Source organism: Poecilia mexicana, unplaced genomic scaffold, assembly GCF_051168715.1.
Source record: "Poecilia mexicana isolate PSO_F unplaced genomic scaffold, ASM5116871v1 scaffold_5, whole genome shotgun sequence".
Taxonomy (NCBI): domain Eukaryota; kingdom Metazoa; phylum Chordata; class Actinopteri; order Cyprinodontiformes; family Poeciliidae; genus Poecilia; species Poecilia mexicana.
Window position 1 is genome coordinate 29,770,336 of NW_028263374.1, and position 25,507 is coordinate 29,795,842.

Consider the following 25,507-nt stretch of genomic DNA (forward strand, 5'->3'; position numbering starts at 1 on the left):
CGGATTTCATAAACCTGGAGTGCGTGTCGCAGCCTCATTAAAATGTCTGAAATCACACCAAGTAAGACGATACTGACGTGTGTCTGAAGGATTACTCTCCCATTGAGTCAGAATGTTTTTTATTTATTACACTGATGGGAGTTGTCTCTGCTTTGATCACCACTGAAAAGCAACATGTACAGATTTACATATTTCTGTTTTATGACTTTTTATTAGACTTCTATGACTGCACTGAACGTCACAAAAAAATAGAAAATAAAACCTATTTTCAGAGATTGTTTGCATCTGAAGAAATCTGGCGAAGAATAAAAAATCCAACTCTAAGGTTTCCAACTTTCACGTTAGAATCAAGTTACGACGTATTTGGTTCTGACAAAAGTTTTTAATTTTGTTGCTCTATTTCCAAAACCATGTGATTCCTTTAAACTTATCTTTGGATTACAAAAGCTCAATACTTTATGTTATTTATTTTAAAAAGTGAAACCCTTATAAAAGACAGATTAATTACACATTGAGGGAAATATTTCAATGTTTTTTAACTCCTACCAATAATCAGTAAAGACATGGACTAAAACATTTTTGATGTCTTTGTAATTGATTTTAAAAGTTGTAGAAACAGTTTTATCATATTTGTCAGTTTTATTCCCAAAGCAGATTGTAACAGTCTGAAGTCGTATTTGATAAAGTCAAACTTTACAAACTTAATAACCACAATAATAAACTGAACCAAACGAATCTCCTTGATTCCAATTCCAAGAGACAAAAGGTTAAGAGACAACTAAAATGTGGCGTGATTTACTGCTTAGATGTTAACACACATTAAAGTTGTGCACTTTGGTAACTAATACCAAACTTCAACAGTAAAAAAAGACAGATTTGTGCAAACTTTAAGCATTAAATCAGACTGGTTTAAGAATAAATTGGTCTGGAGAAAAACAACAGTAAAAGCAGGACCTGTCTTCTTATGACTGTTATAAGTTTAAAACAATAATACAACAGAAAGTCATGATTAGATTAAATTCCCAGCACCTGAGTGTCGTCTTGCTACAAGTTTTTCATTGTTCCCCTTAGAAATCCAAGTTTTAAATTTAAAAATAAAGAAACAACCTAAAACAAATTATTGAAACAATATTCTCTGATTTCATTGATCTTCATTGACTACTTCAAAACAATTCATAAAGCCTTTAGCAGAAACAAATGCATCACATATTTCTTTCTGGAGTTTAAGGTCTGACATTAATGACGCAGCTGGTCTTGATGTCTCTGAAAGCGGCACAGTCAAAGTCGGCCAGTAGAGTCCTCTCCCCGCTCCTGTAGGGAACGATGCTTAATTCCACACACATTTTCTTATTTGGCATCAGATCTTCAAGTCTGTGGGCGACACAAAAACACAAGAGTCAGGTTTCTCCTTGAAGCTTGTCCACTTTTTAACACCTGTCATGCAGGTAAACAAGGACAAACATACTTGACTCTTTGCTCCCAATCAATAAGTCCAGTTCCAGAGAGAGTCAGAGAGCAATCTGTCAGCGTCTCGCTGATCGGATTCATGAACGTCACCAAGACACTCAGTATCTGATTCACTCTGGCTTCATCAGACACCTGAAACAAAAACACAAAATTTCAGACACAGAAAACGTTTTTATACAATAGAAGGAAGTGGAGATACAAATGAAATAAATGAGTTAAAAAGTTAGAAAATTTTAGGCAGATGTGGAGAGAGTAGCCAAAAAAAAAGTATTTGGTACACAGTCAAGTACTGAGTAACTGATCAAATTATCAATCATTTAATATTTACAAATTACATCATCAGATGGATCATAATATAAAGTTATGTGAAAATGTTGGTATTTTAGAGATCAAAATGAAAATAATTCACATAAATAATGTTAAATCAGGAAAAGTAACCATTGTAATGCAAAACTTTTGAAACTTTAACAGAAAGTGCAGGTGTGTGTTTGTGTCTGGTTAAATCTGGGTTAAAACATGTTTGATTTTCATTCAGTGGGCAGAAAATCCAGAAATTTTACTCAAGAATAGAAATACCTCATAATAAAATGGCTCAAGTAAAAGTAAAAAGTACAGAGGAGTACTTTTTTCCCCAAAATATTACTCAAATAAATGTAGCTAGTTTTACCCAACTCTGAATTTAGGTAAGAGGAGAGTTAAACAGCAAAGGAATCTCACAGTGATGGTGATTGGAGGGTCTTTCAGCACAACGCGATTCGCTGCCAGGAATGTCTCATCGTTCTGGAGGTCAGTGATCATGGCTGAAATGTTCATGGTCTGGCAGTCTACCATGTATTTACTGTAGGTGATGTACGGGATCTGGATGGGGATGGTCAGATCTGAAAGATAAAAGATCAAATTTAAAGATTTCCACAAACTTCAGGGTGTTTTCACACCTGATAGTCAGGTAAACTTGGTTCGATTAGAGACCAAAGTTGCAACATTTGTTACATTTTCAGCTGTTGGGGTTTGATTCCACACTGCATTGTGTCCAACAATCAAAACTAATTAAAAAACTTATTCCCCTCCTCACCTGTGGGGGCGCTACACCAAGAACAACTGAAGGAAGCAACACAAAAACCTGAGCACAATTTGAAAACAAAAACAAAGTAGCATCTGACTTCAGCAACTGTAGGGTTTCTCTTTCATTTTTCGTAAAACACCAGAAGCCATTTCTCCCGCTAGTGCTAAGCTAGCACATTTGTTTTGGATGAATTTACCCAGAATGCCCTGCGCTGTAGCCCACTTCCTGCTTCTGAAGCGGCCTCCGGTCCGCTACAATTTGAACCACAATGTAGTTCACTCCAGTCGAACCCAGTCTGAGGTTTGTCGGTGGACCAGAGTTAAATTTTTTAGCTCGCATCAGAATTAGACTTCACATTCACTCCTCCCCGAACGAGCCGGACTTATTACCGGACTAATTTCTATTAGAGCTTAGTTACAGTGGACTAAATCACCTTTTCCAGGCAGCAGTTGTTTCTGGACGACCTCATTCTGGATGTTTCCTTTGGGTTGGCCGGTGTACGTCATGGCCTGGACGTTGATGTTGACAGACAGCATCCTGGCAGCGCTGCCTTCACTTCTCAGCACCAGGTTCTTCTTCACAGCCTGACCCTTTACTGGTGCGGACTCCTGCATTAGTTAAATTCAAAGAAAGAAGACAGACCAAGAACATGTGTTTATTGTTTATTCTGGGTTTTACTTTTTACAGTTTGTCATTTCATCCTATTTGTTACCCATACTTTGCAATTTGTCCATTTCATTGTTTTCTGATGTTTTTCCCATTTATTTTTAGTGTTGATCCACATTTGGGCCAGATGATTCTTATCACATGTGCCAGTCAAAACAACCTTAGTTGACACTATGGAGCTAAATCAGGGCCAGAAAGTTTGTTCAAAAGAAAAAATTATTTGAAACAAAAAAAGTTTAAAACTGGAAAAAAAAGTTTGAAACTGAAAAATTATTTTTGAAACTGGAACAAAAACGGTTTGAAACCAGAAAAAAAGTGAAAATAAAGATTTCAAACTGAAAAATAATGTTTTGAAACCAAAGGAAAAAACCTGTGAAACTGAAAAATATGTTCAAAAATACTTTTCAGATTTAACATCTTTCTTTTTTTTCTTTTCTTTTTTTTTCTTCTTTTAAACAAACTTTATGGCCCCAATTTAGCTCCATAACCTTCTGTGGGAGTCAGATGACCACATTGGATAAACTTTCAATAGAATATTGTGGAATATAAAACAATATGTTTAGACTTTTCCTTGCATCTTTGTAAAACATTTGGTAATTTTATTCATGTATATTGCTGTAACTGCATGATGAAGCAAAGTCTGAGTTAATTTAAACTGGAACTGAAACGCTGAGCAGTAAACACGCTAACAGAGGCTAATGACTTACCTCTTCAAATTTAACAATCAGCTGCGGAGTTGCATGGCCATTCTCTGTGTCTGTGGTGTTGTTTATGACCAGTGCTTCAGGTTCGACAGCTATTGGACACACTGCAATTCTTGAATCATTGTCCAGTCTGGTCAGGGCGTATCTGAAAACGTCCCTTTCCCGCGCCGATCCTGTAATCCAGAGAGGAAACACAATGGAGTCACATTATTCAACATTTACCTGCAAAAGAAAGTATTCTAGTTTGTAATCTTTGATTAAAGTATATTTACTCGTCTGCACAATTGAAACTGCAGTATGATTAGTATTTTATGCTTATGAATCCAAATTATTATGCTACATATGTATACTTCAATGCTACCACACCTTTTTCAAAATGGCTGCTTGACATTTTGAAAATGTGAAAATCTATTGATGCTGGAAAAATGTAAAATAACATGTTGAACAAAGTGATTCACAAAAAGAAGGAAGTGAATTCTGAGAGGTAGTTTTGGCCCGGCTTTTCCATGTGAAGTAGCATTTAGTTTATATTATTCTATACTATTTTAAATATTTGTATATTATCATTCTAGCCTGGTGCTCTTGGAGGCCCCCTGGTGGTGTGGGGGTCCTACACAGATGCCTAAATGCACCTGTTGGTGAATTAAAACAACACGGCAAATAAAAAGCTCCACAGTAATGCATTGAAAGGATTGTGTCTGGTGTGTCTGTCTGCTCACCTTCTGTGTATTTATAGGCACTCGTGATGTCCATCCGGCGGTTGGAACCAACAGCCTTGGTGGAGATGTACTGTCCAACACTCCTGGTGTCAGACTTCATCTGCACTTTGGATCCATCTCTTTTGATCTGGAATCACAGGAAAACATCTGTGTAAAACACAAGACTTCAGCAAGGTCAGCAGTTTGATGTCAGATATTATCAGTGTGTTTCTTTACATTCGTCTTGTAGAAATATAACAATAAAGTTTAATGACAGGATGAAGACTACTGTATGGACACATTGCAAAGATCCTGACCCCCTTCTCCCTGCTGGAGGGCAAGAAATGTTTTTTTTTGCTATCAAGTTGGCAACATAACACAGTAAATCTTAAATATATGAGTGATATATAAAACAAAAAAGGATGCTGTGCTTCACTACCAATTGTATGACAGTATGACAACTAGATAAGGTTAGGAAAAAGTTTTACTAAAAAATTGGGAGAGAGAGAGAAGTAGGTAAGCTATGCTAGCTTGACTTTGAAAACCGTAACATGTAGATGTGCTGTGGAATTTGGCGTTTCGGTTCAACTATAAAAAAATAAATAAAAGGTGACTTACACACCAACTCTGACAGATCATCAGCTGAGCAGGTCTTTAAATTTGCTAAAGTGATAGATTAGCTAATCTACCACAGCGATCACTTATTCCAAAGATAAAAATCAAGTCTGAAAATTTAAATCTGTAACGGACTGTTTGGTCTGTTTTTGTGTTGAAAATGTCTGAGTGTTTTTTTATTGTTTGTTTGTTTTTTTTGGTGTTGAATCCTGATACATTTGTGGTGTTGTTCTCAGCCAGTTGCCGTGGCAACAAGCAACGAGCATGTAGCAAATCCAACACCAAAGAGCAAGAAAATAGAAGAATACGAGCGTTTCTGAGTAGTTCAACAGTTTGTCTGTGTTATTTCTCCCTCTGCTGTGGCACACCACGCTAAATTAATCATACCCACATCTCCAGGTTTCATAATGTTGTAGTCTTTTTGCCCTCCAGCCTTGTGCACAATTTTCAGAAGTAAACAATGCAACATGTCTATAAATTCCATCCAGTTACCTAAATACATGCGTCTCCTTTTCTTTTTCTTTTTTATCCCTAAATGTGAGTCTGACAATGTAAAGGCTTTGCCTACTGACCAGCCAGGTAACACGGTCAGCATTGACCTCAGCGAAGACAAATGGTACATCATATTTCAGGTCAACGTCCCCGTTCAAGATGGCCGCTACTGGAGCTGGACCACAGCAGAACACACCTGCAAGACAAATGGCAGTTTAACATCCCGGGGTTACACCACATTCTGTGACCGCTGGGTGTTAGGACCATCGGAGGCTCTGGAAAAATAAAGAAAGAGCCAAACAAAGAATAAAAAACTCACTCTGTAGTAAAATCCTAAACTCTACTGCTGAAGTATTTCTTATTTTTCTGACAGTGTGGTGACAGTATTTGACATTTCCATAATAGTCATTATATAAGTGGTGAAATGTTACGTTTTATTTTTTGTTTGTTTTTTTCTTTATTTTTCCTCTTGCGTCTGATTTCTATACATTTTAACAGCATGTTTACTTTACTTTGAACAGAGATAGATTGAGATCAATAAATATCAAATAAATTCTGTAAATACAACTCAAATTTAAAACCCATGGTTCGGTACCTTCACTCTTTTCCTGCGGCGTTCCATCCAGAACCTGCCAGCCGTCATATCGCCTGTCCTCTCCCAGATCCGGTCGTCTCATCCACCCCTCTACCCAGACATGGAAGTTCCTTTAAATACAACCCAACAGGGAAATGCATGAGTGTCCTGATGGTATAATGAGTGAAAAAATGAATCTATTGACATTGCACAAGTCAGCAAAACTGAAACTGTGAAATTAATATTTCTGACAGTTAGTCTCACAATGTCTTTTGATTCCTGTGCTTTGAAGATTAAATCTAAGGATAATGTGCATCTCAGAAGGAGAAATTCATGTATTTTACCAGACGCTCTCATTGGACTTTTTCGGTCTGACACCAAATTCTCCGTAGTAGGTGTCGATGGTCAAGTTTGCATCGGAGTCATGAGCGGACTCGAAGTTAGTGACAACACGGCAGGGGATTCCCAACAGGCGCATCACTGGAACCAAATACAGCACGATTTGGGTGAATTATCATATAAACTCTTTAGTGTAATAATTCTCCTTACAGCTTATTTTAGCACTTTAAGATCATCATCTTTGTAAACCTAAAATATGTTACCTGACAAATTAAACATTCATTTGTTTGCTTGATATTTAATAAAAGTCTAATGAAAGTTAAGTGCTGTATAACATACAGTTCCCCTAGTGGTCACATTTTTATCAGCTGAATAAATACAAATGTAGATTTCAGGCTGTTTCAAGCATTTGGCATGATGAGGTGAGTGAATGTTCACAAATTCAGTCAAATGAACACAGAAAAATTTGATTAAATAAACATCATGTGGTAAAAGTAGAAGGCAGAAAGAAAAGGCCAAAAATGTTTCCCATGAAAACATAAAATAAAAAATAACTCATAATAGCCATAATTTAAAAAAAAAAAAAGTCTATTCTTGCTCATCATGATGCTGGGAAATGAGAAACATCGTCCACCAACATCACATCCCTGCTAAATCTTTACTTCTTAATTTGAACCTGAACACCTAACCTTAAAACCAGATTTTCATTTCTTTTTTTAATTTCAAACAGGTTTTAAAAACAAAAACAAAACCAGTAGAACAAGTGAAAACATGTGCATTCATACCCAAGAGCAAAGTAATTAGCTTACCACTGCTTTTCTATTTGAACCGTAAATACGCTGAGTGTTAAAAGCTTTGAAGGAAGATCTGGATGATCTCACCTGAACACAGGACGCCGGCGAACACCCAGCACTGTCCGTAGTTGACAGCTTTGCAGAAGGAGGCGTACCACTGCTTCAGGATGGCGTAGCTGCCACTCCAGTGGGTCGGTGGGAAGCCATATTTAAAATCACCTGACCAGTTTCCCCGCAGGACACCATCGTTCATTTGATCTTTGTTAACCTGAAGGGAACAATAAAAAATAAAGAGCAAAGTTAATATTTTGACAAGGCAGAGCTCATTTATGTGTTTCCAACTTAATTAGTTTAGAAGTTTTTAGTTATGTTATTATTCTAAATGAGAAAACACAGATTTTATTTTTATTTTTTATCATAAACACTACATTAAATGTGTCCATTTTGTTGAGTTCTGTCAATTTACTTTTTCTTAGAACCAAAATCTGTGATTAATTTTTATATTTGAAATTGTTTAGATCACTTTGGTAACTTTTAGATCTGACAGTAATCCCACATTCACCAATATATTGTGGCTAAAATCTATCTATAAACAAAAGTGAATGTTTTCTTAATTTACACAAAATTTAATATGAAATATATAGAGCAGTTCCTACCATGTTGGTCATGACACGGCTGACGTAGATGGGGTTACAGCGAGCAGAAACGTCGTCAGCCGGATCCCGCTTGTGTTTCCTGCTGAGGTCGAGTAACTTCAGGCATATCTTCACCATGTCCTCTTCAAACTGAAAGGAAAGAAAAATATTCATAAACAGCATCTTATGCAGCAAAATTTATTAAAAATTCAAGTATTTGCACCAAAGCAAATACTTGAGTGTATTAAACTAATATAAAATTTATTCTAGGACACACATTTTTCTTTTTTTTTCAAGAGAAAACAAACAGTTTTGGTGTTTTTTCAAAATAATAGTACACCAAGCATTCCTCATGTTTCTATTTTCGGCGTGTTCTACCTGTCCAAAGTCCCAGGAAAGTCCATTAATGTGATGATCAGAACCTGTGTAGATTATTCCATGTTGGTTCATAACGTATTCTTGTCTCTCCGCCTCGTTAGGCAGAAACACCCAGTCATCTACACAAAGAGAAAATTATATAGATGAAGCTTCCATCAACATGAAGGATTTTGTTTAAGTGGGGTCATGTGTGGTTGCTATGCGCAGTCAGTGTCTTTTCAATGATTAAAATATGTAGAAATTGTCCACCATTTTGATAGGAATGAGCAATCATTTTGGTTTTTGTTGATGAGTAAACAGAAAATGTCCTACCAGAACACCAAGGATTGAAGAGCACAAAGAGTTGTGCCAACTCCTTTTCTTCAGCTTTAAGTCCTGCAGAAAGTTTGTACTCCCCAACCGGAGCGTCAGCGGGCGGCGTTATCGTTAGAGCCAACGTTCCTGTTTCAGGAAGGCTGTTTTCCTGAAGCTCTGCTCTCCAGACTGCTTTAGCACGTGATGAGCGTTTCACTTTGTCTGGAAAACCAAAAGATGACATCGTCCCTTGCTCCTGAGATGGATGTTTTCCTGCAAAATAAAACACAAGTCACATTGTACTTATTCACGCTAAACAAGTGAGCAATGCCTTTGACAACTTAACAGTCAAATAAATTATTCATTTTAAACAGAGAATTGGTAAGAAAAAAAAACTTTTCATATAAATAATAAAAAAGAACAAACCAGTCACAACTTTCATGGTGAGCTGATCAGAGTCAGGGTTGAAAGGTTCAGTCATTTTCAGGGTTATGTTGAACGGCTGGCCTCTCCTCACAATCAGCTGGTTCACTGAGATGGAGCTGGTGTGGTGGGCCTTGTTGTTGGTCGCACAGTTCAGGTCCACTTCCTGAAAAGCTGAAGGGAAAATGGAAACGTTAAAAAAATCTAAAAATGTAATTTCGCTGATAAAAGAAGGTGTAAAAAAGTGTAAAAATTTGATGTAAACTTTTATGGAAGTATTTATTAAGACATTTATTTTCAACTTGATGCTGCAAGAAAACTATTTTCTTCATAGGAATAATAGAAATGCATTTCTTTTGCACATTACAGACAGATATAGTTTTAAAAAAGAGTGTTGGGTTTGTATTGTTTAGGTGAATATGTAAAGTGATTTGTCTGAGAAAACAAAAAATACTTAGTTTCTCTTGCATCGAATGTAATTGAATGTTTTGGTGAGTTTTGACAAGAAGTGTCCTTTTCTTTCTAAGTCACAATTAAAATCTTAAAATCTGCGTTCAGTTATTCTTTTTTGCTAACTTTCTAATATATTTTTAATTACTGATGTGATCTGCTGTAGAAATGTGATTGAACACCGATTCCCTTTATCTGCTAATTATGAATGACCACAAGTCACATCAGCAGATATATATAACTAAAAATACTCAGATAAAACTGACTTACTACTGGGCTAAGGTCGATATCAGGGTTGAAACAATTAGTCACATTAATCATGATGAATTCGTTATTTTAAAAAAATGTTCAGAGCAATAATTAAGCCAAAATTGTACAAAAATATATATTTGCACTTACCTTTGTGTATAATCAAGTCACAGTTATAGATTCACATTTTTCTAATTATGTAAAAACAATCACCTATTGCTTTCCAATAATTTAACTCTTAATCCAAAATATTGTCAAAGATCAGCGTTATACTGTGTCTAATTTAAAGTTGAGCATCTATGTTTATGCTGTGACCAATCGTTCACTAAAGGAATGTTGTTATTGTATTTTAGGCAATAACATGTTTATTTTCTTACATAAAAAAGGAATTTCATTACTTGTTTATTTGCATCTTTTTCCTGTATTTTTTTATTAAAAAAATAAAAATTAAATGTTAAAACTGATTATGCCAGTTTCATTGATAGTTTAATTGATGGCTGAAATAATCACAGTTTAAGCCTCAGTCTAAAACTTATTAAAGCTTTTCATTTAACTGCATTCAATAATAATACAGTCTAGTTTCTATAAACATTGATGTTTTTTATACTGTACCTGAATGCCAGTGATTTTTGAACCGGTTTTTGAGCAAGTTGAACCCATTAATGGTGCTGCACCCATTAATGGTGCTGCACCCATCGGTGCTGAACCCATTAATGGTGCTGAACCAATTGGTGCTGGACCCATTAATGGTGCTGGACCCATTAATGGTGCTGGACCCATTGGACCACCGGAAGCCGTTGGTGTCGCTGAAGCCGCCTGAGCTGCTGAAGTCGTTGAAGTGGAACATCGTTGTTTCCCTGCTCAGCTTTTCCACTTGAGACGATGAAACGGTTGAAGGCTTTCAGTCTGGAACTGAACTGGGAGCCGACTCTCCGCTGGCCGCTTTTAAAGGTCATCGTCACACCCAACATTTACCGAATGGGAGGAATCCATACTGGGAACAAAATTTTAAATTCCAAAGAAAGTGCACCAGGTGTCATGAGTAACAGATTTTGCAAGTGATGAGGTTTTCTGTAAGGGTGTGACTCAAAGTTGCAAAACATTTTCAAGATAAATTTTGTAATTTTACTACATAGTTTTCAAATTTGAATTTTTTTAAGCTTAAAAGTAATTCATGTTTTGGTAATTTTTAAAAATATTCAACAATATTTTTCTGATTTTTTAAATATGACAAAAGAGCAATTATAGAAAACAATTTAATTAAGGATTCACATTTATCTAAGACTGTAATTTAATAATAAAAATATATACTTCTATAGTTTTTCAAACTTTATCTTGATTTAAGGAACATGACAGCTCTCCTCTCAGAAAGAACAGAAAAAAAGAAAGAAGTGGCTTTAGGGACCACTATGGTAGAAAACCTCTTTATTGGTCAAAAATACTTTACAGTTTATGTTGAATTGATAATTGTATCAATTTAAACATTTTGGAACAAAACGGAGCGATTGGATCAACTGCACATGATATTTGTTGGATTTAATGGAAAACAAGACTGCATGCTGTTAGAAGAAACACCAAAAAACAACATGATGTAAAAGATGTTTTTAACTGTAGTTCTCTGCTGTGACATGTTTTCCTTCACTAAAGGAATTTATAGAAACAACAAATGTTTTGTTTCCACTGTGAAAGTGATCAGTGTGTCATCTGTGCATCAGTATGTCATCAGTGGTTTAATGGGCTCCAGTGAAATGGTCTCACCCTGGGTGGAAGCTCCAGGGCTGAGTTACAACACAACCAAGGCGTTTAGGCAACTCTACAGGCAAGTGTGGCAACATATCTGACGTTAACTATTTGATCTGTATCTCTAGACCAAATGTAGCTCTTTTTTTATGTTTTGTTTTTGAATTAATCAGGACCAACTTCATATATAAAGACAAACGATGCAGTACACTACCAAAGCCATGGTAAAATCAGTGTTTTCCTTAGATTTTGTTTCCACTGCTACAGTAATGATGTCATGGATGACTGGCAGTTTGCTTATGGAGACAAAATTGGTCTCAAGCCAGATGATTTGCATTTAGACAAGAAAAGCAGAAAGTCGGGAATCAGGTTTCATTTTCTTGGTTTTTAAGAGCTTTTAACTCTGTCCAGTCCCATAAAGGGGACCCATATGAAAAATACATATTGTGCACATTTTTGTTCTTCCATTTGGATCTCAACTGCTTCTAAGAACCAAATTTCAGTTATATGAGGCTTTTCAAAAATCTTGGGACTATAACATCACAAATGAGCAGGCACTGCCCCTTAACATGTTACCTAGCAACCCCAGCAAAGACCAGCCTGTTACCTAGCAACCCCAGCAAAGTCCAGCATGTTTGGTCAGCTGGTTTTAACGCTGTAAGTGACGCTGGAAAAGATAAGCATTTTGTTGCTCATGTACCATCCAGAAACCACTTGCTGAATTCTTTTGGTTGTGCAGGAAGCTGCACTTCTGCTTTTCAAAGACGCATGATTGTACAATTGTTTATCTATTTGCAGCCATTTTCACATAAACGTTGAGTTTGGGGGGTCGTGGCGATAATCTCAAATGATGTGCTTTTTTTGGTGAACTCAAAAAAAGCACATAATAGAGCCTCAAAATGTAAAATCATAAAACTTTTACCATTTTGTAGATGCATATATGTATGTATTGTTTTACCACGTATGTTTATAACCGGTATATGTATATACATGCATATCTGACAAATGAACCAAAGCAATCGCTTGTTTTAAGTCAATAATTCCTTAACATTTATATATAAAATACATTTCTAGTTCCACTGGCAGATTATTTCACCAATAACGTGGGGAAAATATCTTGTTTGTTGAATAATGTTAGAATGTCGGTTAACTGTGATCAATATGATCATTGTTCTGTTCTGAAAAAGTATCACAATTAGATATTTTCTGTATATCACAGAAACAATCAATTAATCTTACATAAAACGCTCCAAACATTTGCTTAAAATTGTTGCCAATTTAGAAACCTGGAGAAAAATAACATGTTTATTAGAAAAATAATCCAATGTCAGTGGTATGGAAAAATTTTAAATATCAAAAATGACCATTTTACGCTTTTAAAATAACGGTTTTATTGTTTAGATTAAAGAGAAATTCTTTTAAAGATGCATTTTTATAAAAATCGTATTCTTTTTATAGGGTTTTCTATATTTTGCCTAATCTTTCCGCCTTTAATCAATTACCAGTGATTCTTGACAATAGGGACAAAACAGGTCCTATGGATAAAGCATGAAATTTGAATAAAATATACACAAAATATATTTTTTTCAAATATCTAACTAAACTAACCTGGGTCATGTGAGCACAACAATGTATATTTTTCTTTTTTTTGCTGAATATTTTTTTTATTTTAAACATTGTAGTCGGTGGATGATGCCTGTAAAAGCCCTTGTCCAGGAGCAGAACTCAACACATTCTTATAGTTTAAAACAATTAAAGAAATACTAAAATTATATATTATGACAATTAAGTATAAGTAGTCATATAAATAATTATAAAAGTATCGATAAATTGAATTAAAAATAATTTTTAGATATTTTCCAACTCCGTTGAAATTTGTCCTTAGTTTTTGTCAACACCGTCAGAAATGAAAAGAATGTAAAAAAATCAGGCATTATTGGGGGGCACCAGAACTTCTGAGGACCCCATGACGTCGTCTTTTCTCTTCCTTTGCTAGGAGGGCTAGTTAGCTCCGGTTAGCTTAAGTTATTCTTTAGTTTTTTCTTCTGTTTTATTCCTAAGTTGTTTGTCACAACCATGATGTGTCAACTCCATAACTGACAATTTACAAAACTTTGATGAAATTTTGCGAAATAAAAGCTTAATTTTGGTAAACTGTAAATATTTCATGGACCTGACGAGCTACAATATGGCCTCCTTCAGAATAACATCATATAAATTGAGGTAGTTTGGCATTTCGTCAACTCCGTCAGATGTCAACTGCATCAGAGTTTTTCTGACTCTTTCAGTGAAATTGTTGTCAAATCTCACTTAATTGTGCAACTAATTCATTTTAATGTATCTTACATGAATTGCATTACTTCACATGTACCAAGTTTTTATTTTACTCACTAGTTTGTCACCACCTTCAGTTCTGTGTCAACTCCGTCATGCACTGTCAACTCCATCAGATGGACTTTTTCTTGTTTTTTGTTTTAAATAATATTTATTTTATTTCTTGAGAAGCATTTGTCTGTAAATTGAGTAAAAATGTCACTAATGGGGTATTTTAAAAATCATTTTAGATTTATTTTAGTCAGATGGTGATGACAAAGTTTTGGGTCAGGTCGATTAAAAATGTAATTTTTTTAAAAAAAATTCGCAACTGGGAGCCTGTACCTTAGCATCTTCATATTTTCTAAACATTATTTGTCATATTTGCATACATAAGGTTGAGAAATAATTTAAAAAATATATGGGAAAATTAAAACCCATTTTGTCCCTATTCTCAAGAATCACTGTTACACAAAAAGTTTGTTCTTTGTGTTCTGTGATTTCATCTCATCTCCAGTCTGCACAGAGGCGCAAAAAGTGGGTATGCAGCCTATGCAACGCATAGGGGCGCAGCACCAGAGGGGGCGCCAAAACCCCGTCTGGAGGGGGCGACGCGCCGATTATGACATTGGGCTCCTTCACCTCTCGCACATAACGAGGTACATGTAGCGAGTTTTACACTTCATGTAGCGTCGCCTCGGGGGAGGGGGCAAAGCGTCGCTCCTTCACCCTGACGTTCCTTCCCTTGGGGGGGGGGCGCCGATTTATGTCTTCGCATCCACCTGAATAATGTGTAGTTGCGCCACTGAGTCTGCAGTCCGGCTGCTGTGCCAGGTTTTCACTGCATGTCTCAGTGACATGTTCGACTTGTCACACAGGGTTGCAACATCCATCCATTGCAGTCGAAACTGTCAGAATCCCATCAAACAGATTAACTGATTAAGAAATTAGGTATTGATTTATGGACAGTTACAAAACAGTTTGGCGTTTAAAGACAATTTTACACTGAAATCTGAAATAACGTTTTTCAGGAGGACAATTCTCATGGGCTGGGCCGGATTTTAGCAGGGGCTTACCGGGGCTGCAGCCCGGGGCCCCGGCATTTCGGGGGCCCCGAAGGATGTTTTATATTTTTGTGAATGGATAGTGTCAGAATTTAATCAATGACTACGATGATTTTGACAGAACCGATGAAAAATGTTCCAATTTGTTCTGGCAAACGTCCATCTTGAATGCTTGCGTGTTATTGGTCCACTTTTGACGCATCTTACGCATTGGGGAGGAGGAGCGTCAAGGGAAAATTATTTTACAATGGCGGACAACAGAAAATATGACAGCGAAGCGCAGAAAAGAAGGAAGAGAAAAGAAAAAGAGCATCGCGCCAAAGAGGCGACAAACAAAATGCCTAAACTGACAGGCTTTTTTAAACCTGTTAGCGGAGATGGAGCAGAAACATCATTATCCCCCGCTCCTCAAACCCTTAGCTATGCTAACACCGGCACTAAGATCCCGCCAGAACCTTTAACCGTGACTGAGTCGGTGGCTGGACTGGCATCTGTGGAGTCAGAGTCGGTGGAAGCGGGATCTTCTTCCGCAGATGGAAAGACGACTGTGGATCTGTACAGTACCGATCCGGCGCATTGGGGGGAAATTGACGAGTCCGTGCGAGCTTACTGGGCTGAGCAGGACCGGAGAGCTGTCAAAATATGAATGTTGGCTTTCAAGCATCAGAACGGGAGTACAAGCATCAAAAGCGTCACTTCTCCAAATCTCACTTTAAACGCAAGATGTTAAATGGTGAGTACATCGAAAGACCGTGGCTGCTCTACTCTCCATCCACCGGAGCTGCATTTTGTTTTGCATGCCGCATTTTCAGCAATGCTAATACTCAGTCAAACTTTGAAACTGGTTTCAGTGACTGGAAGCACGCAACTGAACGCATGAAGAGCACGAAAACAGCGAACATCATAGAAAAGCAATGCTGACATATGTTTCACTTGCAGCAGCCAGCGGGAAGATAGACAGAACTGCAGAAACAATTTGAATCTGAGTGTTCATATTGGACTGAAGTGTTGAGAAGAGTTGTGTCTGTTGTCAAGTTTTTAGCCCTTTCACTCATTACTGAAAGGGCTTGGTGTTACTGGTTAGGGCAGTGGTGTCCAAACTTTTTGACATGAGGGTTAAAATTATGTTAAAAGAACTTTGGGGCTGTAAAATAATTTGAAAACAAACTTGGTCTTTTTTAAAGTTTATCTGCTAAATTAAAGTAAAAAATTAAATGATTGTAGATACAAAACAAAGATTGTGCATGTCTGCATTATAAGACAGGCTCAAAGTTTCAAACTTTTCAGGGTTGAGTATTATTTTCTTATTTGGTTTGCGTTTGAGTAAATGTAGGTCGTGTTTGTGGTTCGAGTTCCTACAAAGAAGTTGAATGCAAAAGTGTCATTAATAAATGGAAATCTGTATTTTGTTCTTCATATTTTTCAAGATGTTCTCTGTAAAAATCTTGGTCTAGAAGATGAAAATTGTTCATTTGCACCAACCTCTGCTTTTATTGAGAACCGGGGGCTGTAAAAAATCCTTCAGAGGGCAGCACTTTGGACTTACTTACCTGGGTCAGGATATTTTCTGAAAACTACAGTATGCCTGATCTCTTTTTTCCAGAAGATATTGTTTATATCCATGTTCTGTCTGACTGGCAGAGAAGCATTTTTTGACATTTATTTCCTCCACTATTTACCAAGAACTTTAAAACTAAAGAAAAAGTTTGAGCTTTGATATATTCCACTTGTACTTATATGGACTTGTAAATGCTGGGGATATTTGTATAAATATTGTTTTACTCGCTTTGCTTTGTAAAAGTGAAATATCAACGATATAAATAATGAAATATCAACGATATATAGATATAGATAATATCAACAATTATCTAGAAATGATAAGTTGAAGTTCTGTCTCAGTTTTTGCTCCTGAAAACACGCATGAACAAAGTGTATCCATGAACACAGAGATGCATGTGTGTTGACGCAGCTGGTGGGGAGAGGAGGCGCTCTTTCGGTGGTGGAATAACGCCCCCTTAAGGTGAAACAGTAAACAAATTATACACTGAAAAAATGATTCTGTGGTGAAGTAAATCTAACATAAATGAATCTGAGATATCGACAATAAAAATTCAAGCTAGTATGTTTACACAAATATATTTAGTCTTCATTAAATGTTCCTCTAAGCATCCATGTCTCTTGCAGGAAATTATATACATTTTATCATTTCATCTGTATTTTTAATTATGTTGTTCTAAAGCTGAAATGAATCCATCTTTGTCTCTGTAATGAATGGACCTCTTATTGGCATAATTTATTCAGAGGAACCTGCTTTTAATAAATAACACGTCTATTTAAAATTAATCAATAATTTTTAGTATTTACATTTACATTTTGTTCCCTCGCATTCCTCCGTAATTCTGAAATTGTTTTAAATTCGAGCCTTTAATTTGAAATGTCTGACCGGATCCTCTGTGCTGTTTCTGTAAACTTGGATGCTGAACTTGTTTGGACTCTGAAACTTCTCCATCAGGACCACAGGGAGGTTGGACCGTCTCCCGCACAGCTTCATGGACATTTGTCTCCTGCTTCAGTCTCAGCAGATGAAGGACAGCAGCGGCTCAGCGGAACCATGAGGCTTCTCTGCTGCTTTTTTCTGCTCTTTCTGCGCAGCGCGGACCTCCGTCATGTCCTCACAGATGCCGACTTCCAGGCGGAGGATGCTGCGGGTTTGGCAGCGGGGGCAGAGGAGAGGACCGGGCCGAACCGGACGGAAACTTTCAGCCTGAAGCGGGTCACTCGAGGAGCCAAAGATGGGAGTTTCAGGAAAAGAGACCCCGTTTCCCAGAACAGTCCTCCCCGCAGACACGACGACCCGAGCGGCTTCTTCACCACGCCGCGGACGCACCGCCACTCCTCCGCCCCGCGGGCCAACTCCTCCGCGGGCCTCCTGAATCCGCTGCTCCCGGTCACGGACGCCTCCTACTGGGCGTACGCGGTGCTGCTGCTCGCGCTCGTGCTGTTCGCGGCGGGTCTCGTGGGGAACCTCGCGCTCATGTGCATCGTGTGGCATAGCTTCTACCTGAAGAGCGCGTGGAACTGCATCCTCGCGGGCCTGGCCTTCTGGGACTTCCTCGTGCTCTTCTTCTGCCTGCCCGTGGTCATCTTCCACGAGCTCACCTTGAAGCGGTTGCTAGGAGACCTGTCCTGTCGGCTCGTGCCCTACCTGGAGGTGAGAGAGTGGAAGTGCGCCCGAGATGCGCGGGTGTTCCGCAGGTTGACTGCTGATTAAAGCGGGCTGAAAAAGTCCGTTTAATTCTGTATTAATGCAACTCCACCTTTAATTTTATTTAGTTTAGAAATACAATTCCAACCTCAGCAAACTTTTTATGAAACAGAATAATCGAAAAATGACGTCATAATGCTGGCCATTTACATAAAACCAATTACGAAGAAAGAAAAATGTGAAAAGATGTTATTTGGTTAATACAAAGCACACGTAGGTCACATGACCACTGATTTCCTCACTTCTAAGTGATCAGATTATCCAAAGCACCAATTCACGTTCAGATGTGTCTGTCTCTAAAGCATGTTTGGTTAAAAGATGTTTGTTCAGTGAAGTTACTCACAAGGAGTAAAATATTCTGAAATGTTACTCAAGATAAATTAAACAGTACCGTAGTAAAACTACTCCTTTTTCCACATTTTCTAAAAAAAAAAAAAGTTTCCAACTCGATTGATTTCAGTTTGTGTTCTTCACTTAACTGGTTTTCATTGTTGTAGCAGTAGTAGACTTAGTTTGACTTACTAAAACATGTCAACAATTTCCACACAGTTAAGTGAATTAAAAAATACATCATTTTCGTTTTGTGTAGCAAACATTTACCAATAAAACACAACATCACAACAGATAACTGCTAACATATTGTAGCGTAGCACCTACAGCTACAGAGAGAGACGCTGTGTCCCGGGAATCCACCATTACATGGCATTTTTGAGGTTATATGTTTGAAACTCCAAAGAGGTAGTCTTCATAAGCCTACCTCTCTCTGTTATGGTTACTCTGATGGTTTAACACAAACTAACACATAATGAACATAAACTAGAGTAAGAGCAACAGAATAATCACTTAAAGAACAATGCTAAACGATTCACTGAAAAGATTAACAATGAACATAAATCCTACCTGTAATTCCTCACTGAAGCCACATGACAAACAGCCAAACACAGCAGAATAATGGAAATATATGAACTCTGGTTCCAGTTATCGTATTAATCAACATTTTCTATCTTCTTCAATGTTAAACAATGTTCACTAAAAGTGAATCTATTAATACCACAGGTACTTATGACATAGATATGGTGACTTTCGGTGTTTGACAAGATTGAAAGAGCGAACAACAAATACTCAGTTATTTTTTCTGACTCAGGTATGTGAATTTGTTTTGGATCATTTGGGGCAAAACTGTAAATTTTTCTAACCCGGGGAGAAGAAGGCATAGACGACGGACGGATTGTCTTATGTTTTATTACATTATTGGCTGATGCTGTTGCTTTAAAGACTTTATCGTAATTATTTAATGTTAATGGAAGATTCAGAGTTCATCTCCTGATCTCCAGCCGGTGAACACATTCAGTTCAGACCCAGTTCTCCATCTGAGCTGTTTTACTCCTCATGTTGGAGCGACTGTGAAGCAAACTGATGAATGGCTCTTTGTCCCTGGCTCCAGACGGCTTCCCTCTGAACAGAACGAGCTGCTGTGACCCGTTTGGCCTCTCGGTTCTGTTTGTGAAGCATGAAGCAGCTCTTGTTTATCGGATCTCAGAAACAAACAGTTTGCAGAGCTGAGCTGTTTGTCTGCAGGTGCAGACCAGAAGATCCACAGCTGGGTCTGAGTGAAGACAGAGACACAGGTTCTGACGTCTTCAAGCTAAAATAAAAATATTTAAAGTTTGTGGCCCGGATTACTGGGTCAGGAAGGACCGTCAGGTAGAACCTCAGCTGTGAAGCGACAGTTTAATTCCATGTTTTAGTTGTGGAGCAGAATCACAGATTTAAACACAACTGTTGGTTTCACGGTTCCAGAGTGTTTCCACTTTAGTCGCATATGTCACCTGATTTCTCGACAGTGCACCTGGAGAGAATCTGAGGTCACAATGGATCAACCAGACCTTGGAGGGAGAAGAAAAGTCAGAAAAGTCAGGCAGACTTTCTGTGTCTGACACAAATAGGTCTCAGCTGTCTCTTCACCACAACCGATTGATACAGCACCCACTTCACTGCAGATGCCGCACCGACCCATCTGTCGATCTCCCAGTCCATTTCTCCCTCAGTTTTGAGCTAGAGATACTTAAACTTCTCCACTTGGTGCAGAACCTCTTCCCAGACCCAGAGACGGCACTCTACCTTTTCTGGCTAAGACCATAGTCTCAAATTTGGAAGCACTGATTCCCCTCCCAGTTGCTTCACACTCAGCTGCCTGTGAATCACTTCAGCAAAAGCTGTAGGTCACAACCTGATGAAGTCGATAGGACCATATCAACTGGAAAAAAAGAAGCGTGTCCAACCCTTTGCGAGGAGACAGGCTCCAGAGTCATGTGTCGAGGTGTATTTCTAGCTGGAATCTCTCAAACTCACACACCAATTTGGGATCCTTCACCTCCAGAGAGGTGACATTCCACATCCCAAGAACCAGCTTCTGTTGCCAAGGATCAGACCGCCAACTTTGGCCATCACCCATCCCACATTACACCCATCACTTTGGCTCCTCCTCTATGAAGTTTGTGAAATCAGGCAGCGGTTAGACTGCAGGTAAGAGCGTCCAAATACTCCCATGTTTCAAGGCTTGGAGACTGAGGATAACTATCTCAGGGTGATCAGTCCTGGGCTCCTGTCCTTTCATCCTTCCGTTCGCTGGATCCAGGCAACAACATCAACTTTATGGAGTTTTCTGTTAAATAAGTCAATGAGAACAGAATCATTTGCCTTTTAGAGTTTTATTAAATCTTGTTATAACAAGGAGAGCGCTGTAATATCAACAGTATTTTTCAGAGCTCTATCACATCCAAAATGTTTATTCTCCTTTTGAAACCTCCTGCCCCGTTTCCCTTTCCCACCTCTTATCATGACCTTCACATACCAAGAGTTGCTCCAAGTTACACCACTTTATTGATATCTAACAGATCCCTTTTCTATTTTACCTAGTGATTAAATATTAAGTGCAATAAGGAAAAAATACAAAGTCAAAAATTAAATTGTCCATTACCATCAACCAGCTGGTTGAGTTTATTTTAGTTTCCCGTCTGCAGCGCTCCATTCGGGCTCCCAGGTCCCTGAACTGGAGCTTCTCCTCATTTGTAGGAGCATGTCGTCTGCAGCAGGTCGTAACGAGGTCGGCCCTCCAGCCTCATCAAGGCTCTGCGTCTTCACCTCTTTTCATGCAAACAAGGGAATCTGTTTCCTGCTAATTAATGACCGTTTTCTTTAATTGCTCTTTTTGCTGAGGAGCGTTTAAGCGGGTCAGGCTGCCAGCTGCCCCCGTCTGCTGTTAGTTCAGTCTTTCTCATGCTAATTACATCTCAGCAGTAATTACCCTCAGCTGGGTCTTAACTGTTTCATCTCACTAAGCTCTCTGAGGGAGGAGGAGTCTGTTTCTTTTGGTCAAAATCTTCATCCTTCTGTTCAGACGAGTCTCCATGAACTGTCAGCCTGCAGAGCAGAAGTCGTCGGTTCATGGTAATGCTCCCTCTGCTCTGGAAGTTGTTGCTGGTCTTGATATGCACATAGATTATTTAAATTAATGTTAGGAATAAGACTGAGATAGTTTAGCTGTTCAGTTGATGCAAAAATAAAGGATTTAAAAGGACAGTTGTATGTATTTTTCCAGGCACATAGTTCCATTTTATAGCATAATCAAGTAACTATGATACCTTCAGATATGACTTAAAATAAAATTGACTTTGTCATTTAAGACCTTGAATTTGGGCTTCTGTCTCTTTAAGAAGCTCCTACTCTTTCCAACACGCTGCCTTCAAGCATGCCGTCACAACACTGCTTCTCATTCATAACCGTTCTTAGAAGGAATGAACTACAAAACGGTTCCGATAATGAGGTCAGCAGATTCACAGTCACACTAGGTGTTTGCTAATTGCTGCTGGCTAGTCTGAAGGAGCCGAGTGCCAAGGCACAGAGGAGGGCAACTCTGAGGCGGGGAGGAGCTGCATCTCGAAGGCGGGGCTAGGGCCAACCAGGCGTTGTGCACAGCTGAATGGTTGCCATGGAGATTAAAGGATTTCTCAAACATGCATGAAAGAATCAATCCAGAATCGATAAATGTTTGACGAGGGAATAGCATTATAACATGATGTCCCGTTTTGTTCTGAAAGCTGTCTTATTGCAGCCAGAGAGACGTTTTAAACTCTGGTCTGGGTTCTGTCTCCTCTGTCAGGTGACCTCTCTGGGCGTGGCGACCTTCAGCCTCTGCGCTCTGAGCATCGATCGTTTCCACGCCGCCACCTCGCCCTCCCCCCACCAGACGCCGAAGGTGGAGCCGTGCCGCTCCATCCTGTCCAAGGTGGGTGTGATCTGGGTTGGCTCCATGGTGCTGGGGGCTCCAGAGCTGCTGCTGTGGCAGCTCGTCCAGCAGACCGTCAGCCTGCCGGCACTGACCTCTGACCTGCCGCAGCACCAGCCGGCGGTCTCCCTCCTGGCCTCTCTAAGGGCGGACAGGGTGAAGGTGGACGCCTGCATCCGCGAGCCGTGGGCGGAGCTCCCGGAGAGCGTCTACGCGCTGGTTCTGACCTACCACCAGGCCCGCATGTGGTGGATCTTCGGCTGCTACCTGTGCCTGCCGCTGCTCTTCACTCTGGCCTGCGACCTGGTGACCAGGCGGGTTCTGGCCCAGCGGGAGCCGCAGAAACCCGGCGCTGAGAAGGTGACCAGCAGGTGCTCTTCCTCCTCTTCCTCCTCCTCATCCTCCTCTGGGAAGAAGAAGCAGCAGGTGAGGGAGCAGAGGCTGCGTACCGCCGTGATGGCGCTCACCGTCCTGTACGTCACCTGTAACCTGCCTCAGAGCGTGTGCAGCATCACCCTGGCCTACGTGTCCGCCCCGGTTCTGGTTCTGCCGGCGCTGGCTCTGGTCGAACAGTTCCTGCTGTTCGTTCGCTGCTCGGCGACGCCGGTTCTGTTGCTGTGCCTCTGCCGCTCTCTGGGCCAGGCCTTCATGGACTGCTGCTGCTGCTGCTGCGAAGAGTGCCTCCCTGACTCCTCCTCTTCCTCATCCTCGGCCTCCACCGCCCCCACCTCCACCCTCTCCTCACCCTCCTCACCCTCACCTTCCTCCCTCGCTCCCTCTGGCAAAGAGGAGGCGATGAAGAGCGTGGTGGCAGAAAAGGCTGTCTGTGAGGCAGTGAAAGACTCTGCAGCCGCCATCGGGACGCCCTGCTGAGCCCAGAACACAAAACGACCATTTAAAGGGATAGTTTGTGTTTTCCACATCCAGGTTGTGTGAAGTAGTTATGAATAATCAGCATCTTACGTGCAGAATTAATTCCTCATGGCTAAAAGTAACTGTGTTTCCATTACAGTTGTGTGCACATCTTTGTCTGTATTCTGGGGTTGGGATGTGATGCGTTCACTGACTCAGACTTCAGTCTGCTTTCATCACTTCATTATTATCATTTTCAGACATTGTTTGCATCCAGATTTAAAGTCTGGCTTCTTCTGCTGCAGAATAATGACGCATGTCGGATAAAATGCGACATGACCATATGGGCAAAAACAAATTGTCATTGGGTTTCGCTCACCCAGTGCAGCCATGGTGACTGAGGCTCAAACTGTTAACCACTGCAGGGGAGATACTGACTACTTGGAACTGCTCCACACAACCCTTTTTAATTTTTTCTATTATTCTTTTTGAGATTATGAATTCTTGGGTTTTATTTTAACATTTTCAAATAGTAAAAATCTGATATGTAATAACAGAGCAGAGATACTTTAAGAAGACATTTCCTCTGCCGTTTTTTTTCCATCTGTTTCTTTGATCCAGACGAATGAAAGGTAATAAAAACTTTTCTCTGATTACTTTTTATTTGTTCTGGAACTGCAGACAAAATAAAACCCAAGAAATAATTTTATGTAATAATATTTTCAGGAGGTTCTGTAGAGCAGACAATTATGTTACTTTTGTTAGAAAATTACAGATTTTAGAGGAATTTCTTTGTAAATGTTTGTAGATAAATATTCTGTTTTCCAGTTTCATATTTTCATTTTCTTACTAATATTTGTTCAGGATTTCTGTCCATCCTGTTCTCAGTACTGTAAGACATGGAAACTAACTATACTTTGCTAAAATGAGGCTAAATTCAGCTATTCTGAATTATGGCTGTTTATTTTACAGCATGTTTTTGCTGGCCATTTTTTTACATTTTGTTTCAATAAAATGTGATTTTTCTTCTTGAATGTTAACATTTGTTATTTCTCTGCTAACACAGACATGATGAACCGTCCTATTCAACATTTTCTTAATGTTTTGCTATTTTTTCTAAGGACTGGTTGAATATTTTCTCCACAATCACAGATTCAGGGAACTTCAATTTTAATATGTTTCTCAGTGAATTCAATAAAATGAATGAAAATAAAGAAAAAAATTGAATTAATTTGTTGCTAAAAGTAAAAATCAGAAGTTTCTTCCTGCTCTGTTTCAATAACTTTCTTTAAAAACTTTCTATATAGAGACTAAAATATAATCCCTGTTATTTTAAACACTTTTTGGGGTGATTTCAGAATAAAAGCTCATGTTTTTCCTAAAGAACTTTCACTGTGACGGTTCCAGAACGTCAGGTTGCCGTTTGGTTGCGTTTTGTCTGGAAGGCGGGGATGACTGAAAGGAGCGCTGAGCAGCTGCACGCCCACCGCTGCACCGACCCGCCATGCCGGACTGTGACGCTCCTTTTTGTTGTTGTTGGATTACTGAAGGTCACGGCTTCACAATGAGCTCCTGCAGACTGAATGAACACAGACGCTCTGTGACCGGTTGCTCTGGAGAAAACGCAGGAATTCCTCACTCAGCCGACGGGTTTCCAGAACCTTCTTCAGATTTTCCTTTGTTCCGGGTTCAAACTAAACAGCCGGTTTCATCCAAACACAAGAAACTCCCTGGCTGCCTGATCCACAGACTGGGATTGGTTGGATGTATTCAGAGATCTGATTGGCTGGTTGCTCTTTCACAAAGTTTCCTCTGCAGCAGAAACCATGAAGCTGAACTTTGGTTCTATCTTTACTCATAAATGAATAAAAAAAAAAAAACACTAGTTTTTCCAAAAATCATCAGTTTAAAGATTTTATTTCTGTTTTCCGGAAAGTTTGACTGAGATCCAGTCTCTTCCTGAGAAATCTCTGTTTGCACTTAGTTTACACCGAGATCCGTCTCATTTTTATCATAATTCTGATTACAGAAATAAGTCTGACCATCTGCGGTTGTCCACATCTAGAAAAGGTCAAATCTGACAAACTGAAATGATTTATGTAGGATTTTTCTCCCCTGGTTGGACTCCATCAAAAAGACAAAAA

At 39.1% G+C, this 25,507-nt stretch overlaps 2 protein-coding genes across 2 annotated transcripts; one reads left to right on the top strand and one right to left on the bottom strand.

Annotated features, from left to right (window-relative positions):
* Positions 1–84: 84 nt before the first annotated feature.
* LOC106907060 (protein-glutamine gamma-glutamyltransferase E-like) lies at positions 85–10,728 on the bottom strand. The gene is made up of 15 exons (XM_014972591.2): positions 10,454–10,728; positions 9,146–9,316; positions 8,738–8,992; positions 8,426–8,544; positions 8,069–8,197; positions 7,500–7,680; positions 6,624–6,759; positions 6,301–6,410; positions 5,786–5,901; positions 4,620–4,746; positions 3,904–4,073; positions 2,964–3,138; positions 2,185–2,345; positions 1,466–1,599; positions 85–1,371 (listed from the first exon to the last, which is right to left on the bottom strand). Exons 1-15 carry the CDS (start codon positions 10,686–10,688, stop codon positions 1,224–1,226), a joined length of 2,367 nt encoding a protein of 788 aa, XP_014828077.2. The 5' UTR covers positions 10,689–10,728; the 3' UTR covers positions 85–1,223.
* A 6,678-nt stretch (positions 10,729–17,406) lies between these two features.
* Positions 17,407–24,398, top strand: LOC106907063 (G protein-coupled receptor 37-like 1). The gene is made up of 2 exons (XM_014972593.2): positions 17,407–18,169; positions 22,386–24,398. Exons 1-2 carry the CDS (start codon positions 17,570–17,572, stop codon positions 23,382–23,384), a joined length of 1,599 nt encoding a protein of 532 aa, XP_014828079.2. The 5' UTR covers positions 17,407–17,569; the 3' UTR covers positions 23,385–24,398.
* The last annotated feature ends 1,109 nt before the right edge of the window (positions 24,399–25,507 follow it).

What these genes read in the sequence shown, in the direction of transcription:
- LOC106907063 (XM_014972593.2), top strand. Translation starts at nt 17,570, where the DNA reads ATGAGGCTTCTCTGCTGCTTTTTTCTGCTCTTTCTGCGCAGCGCGGAC. An exon ending in GGCTCGTGCCCTACCTGGAG is followed by an intron (nt 18,170 to 22,385) that starts GTGAGAGAGTGG and finishes CTCCTCTGTCAG; the next exon opens with GTGACCTCTCTGGGCGTGGC.
- LOC106907060 (XM_014972591.2), bottom strand. Translation starts at nt 10,688, where the DNA reads ATGTTCCACTTCAACGACTTCAGCAGCTCAGGCGGCTTCAGCGACACC. An exon ending in CAAAAATCACTGGCATTCAG is followed by an intron (nt 9,317 to 10,453) that starts GTACAGTATAAA and finishes TTTTCCCTTCAG; the next exon opens with CTTTTCAGGAAGTGGACCTG. An exon ending in AAGTCCAATGAGAGCGTCTG is followed by an intron (nt 6,411 to 6,623) that starts GTAAAATACATG and finishes TTGTATTTAAAG; the next exon opens with GAACTTCCATGTCTGGGTAG.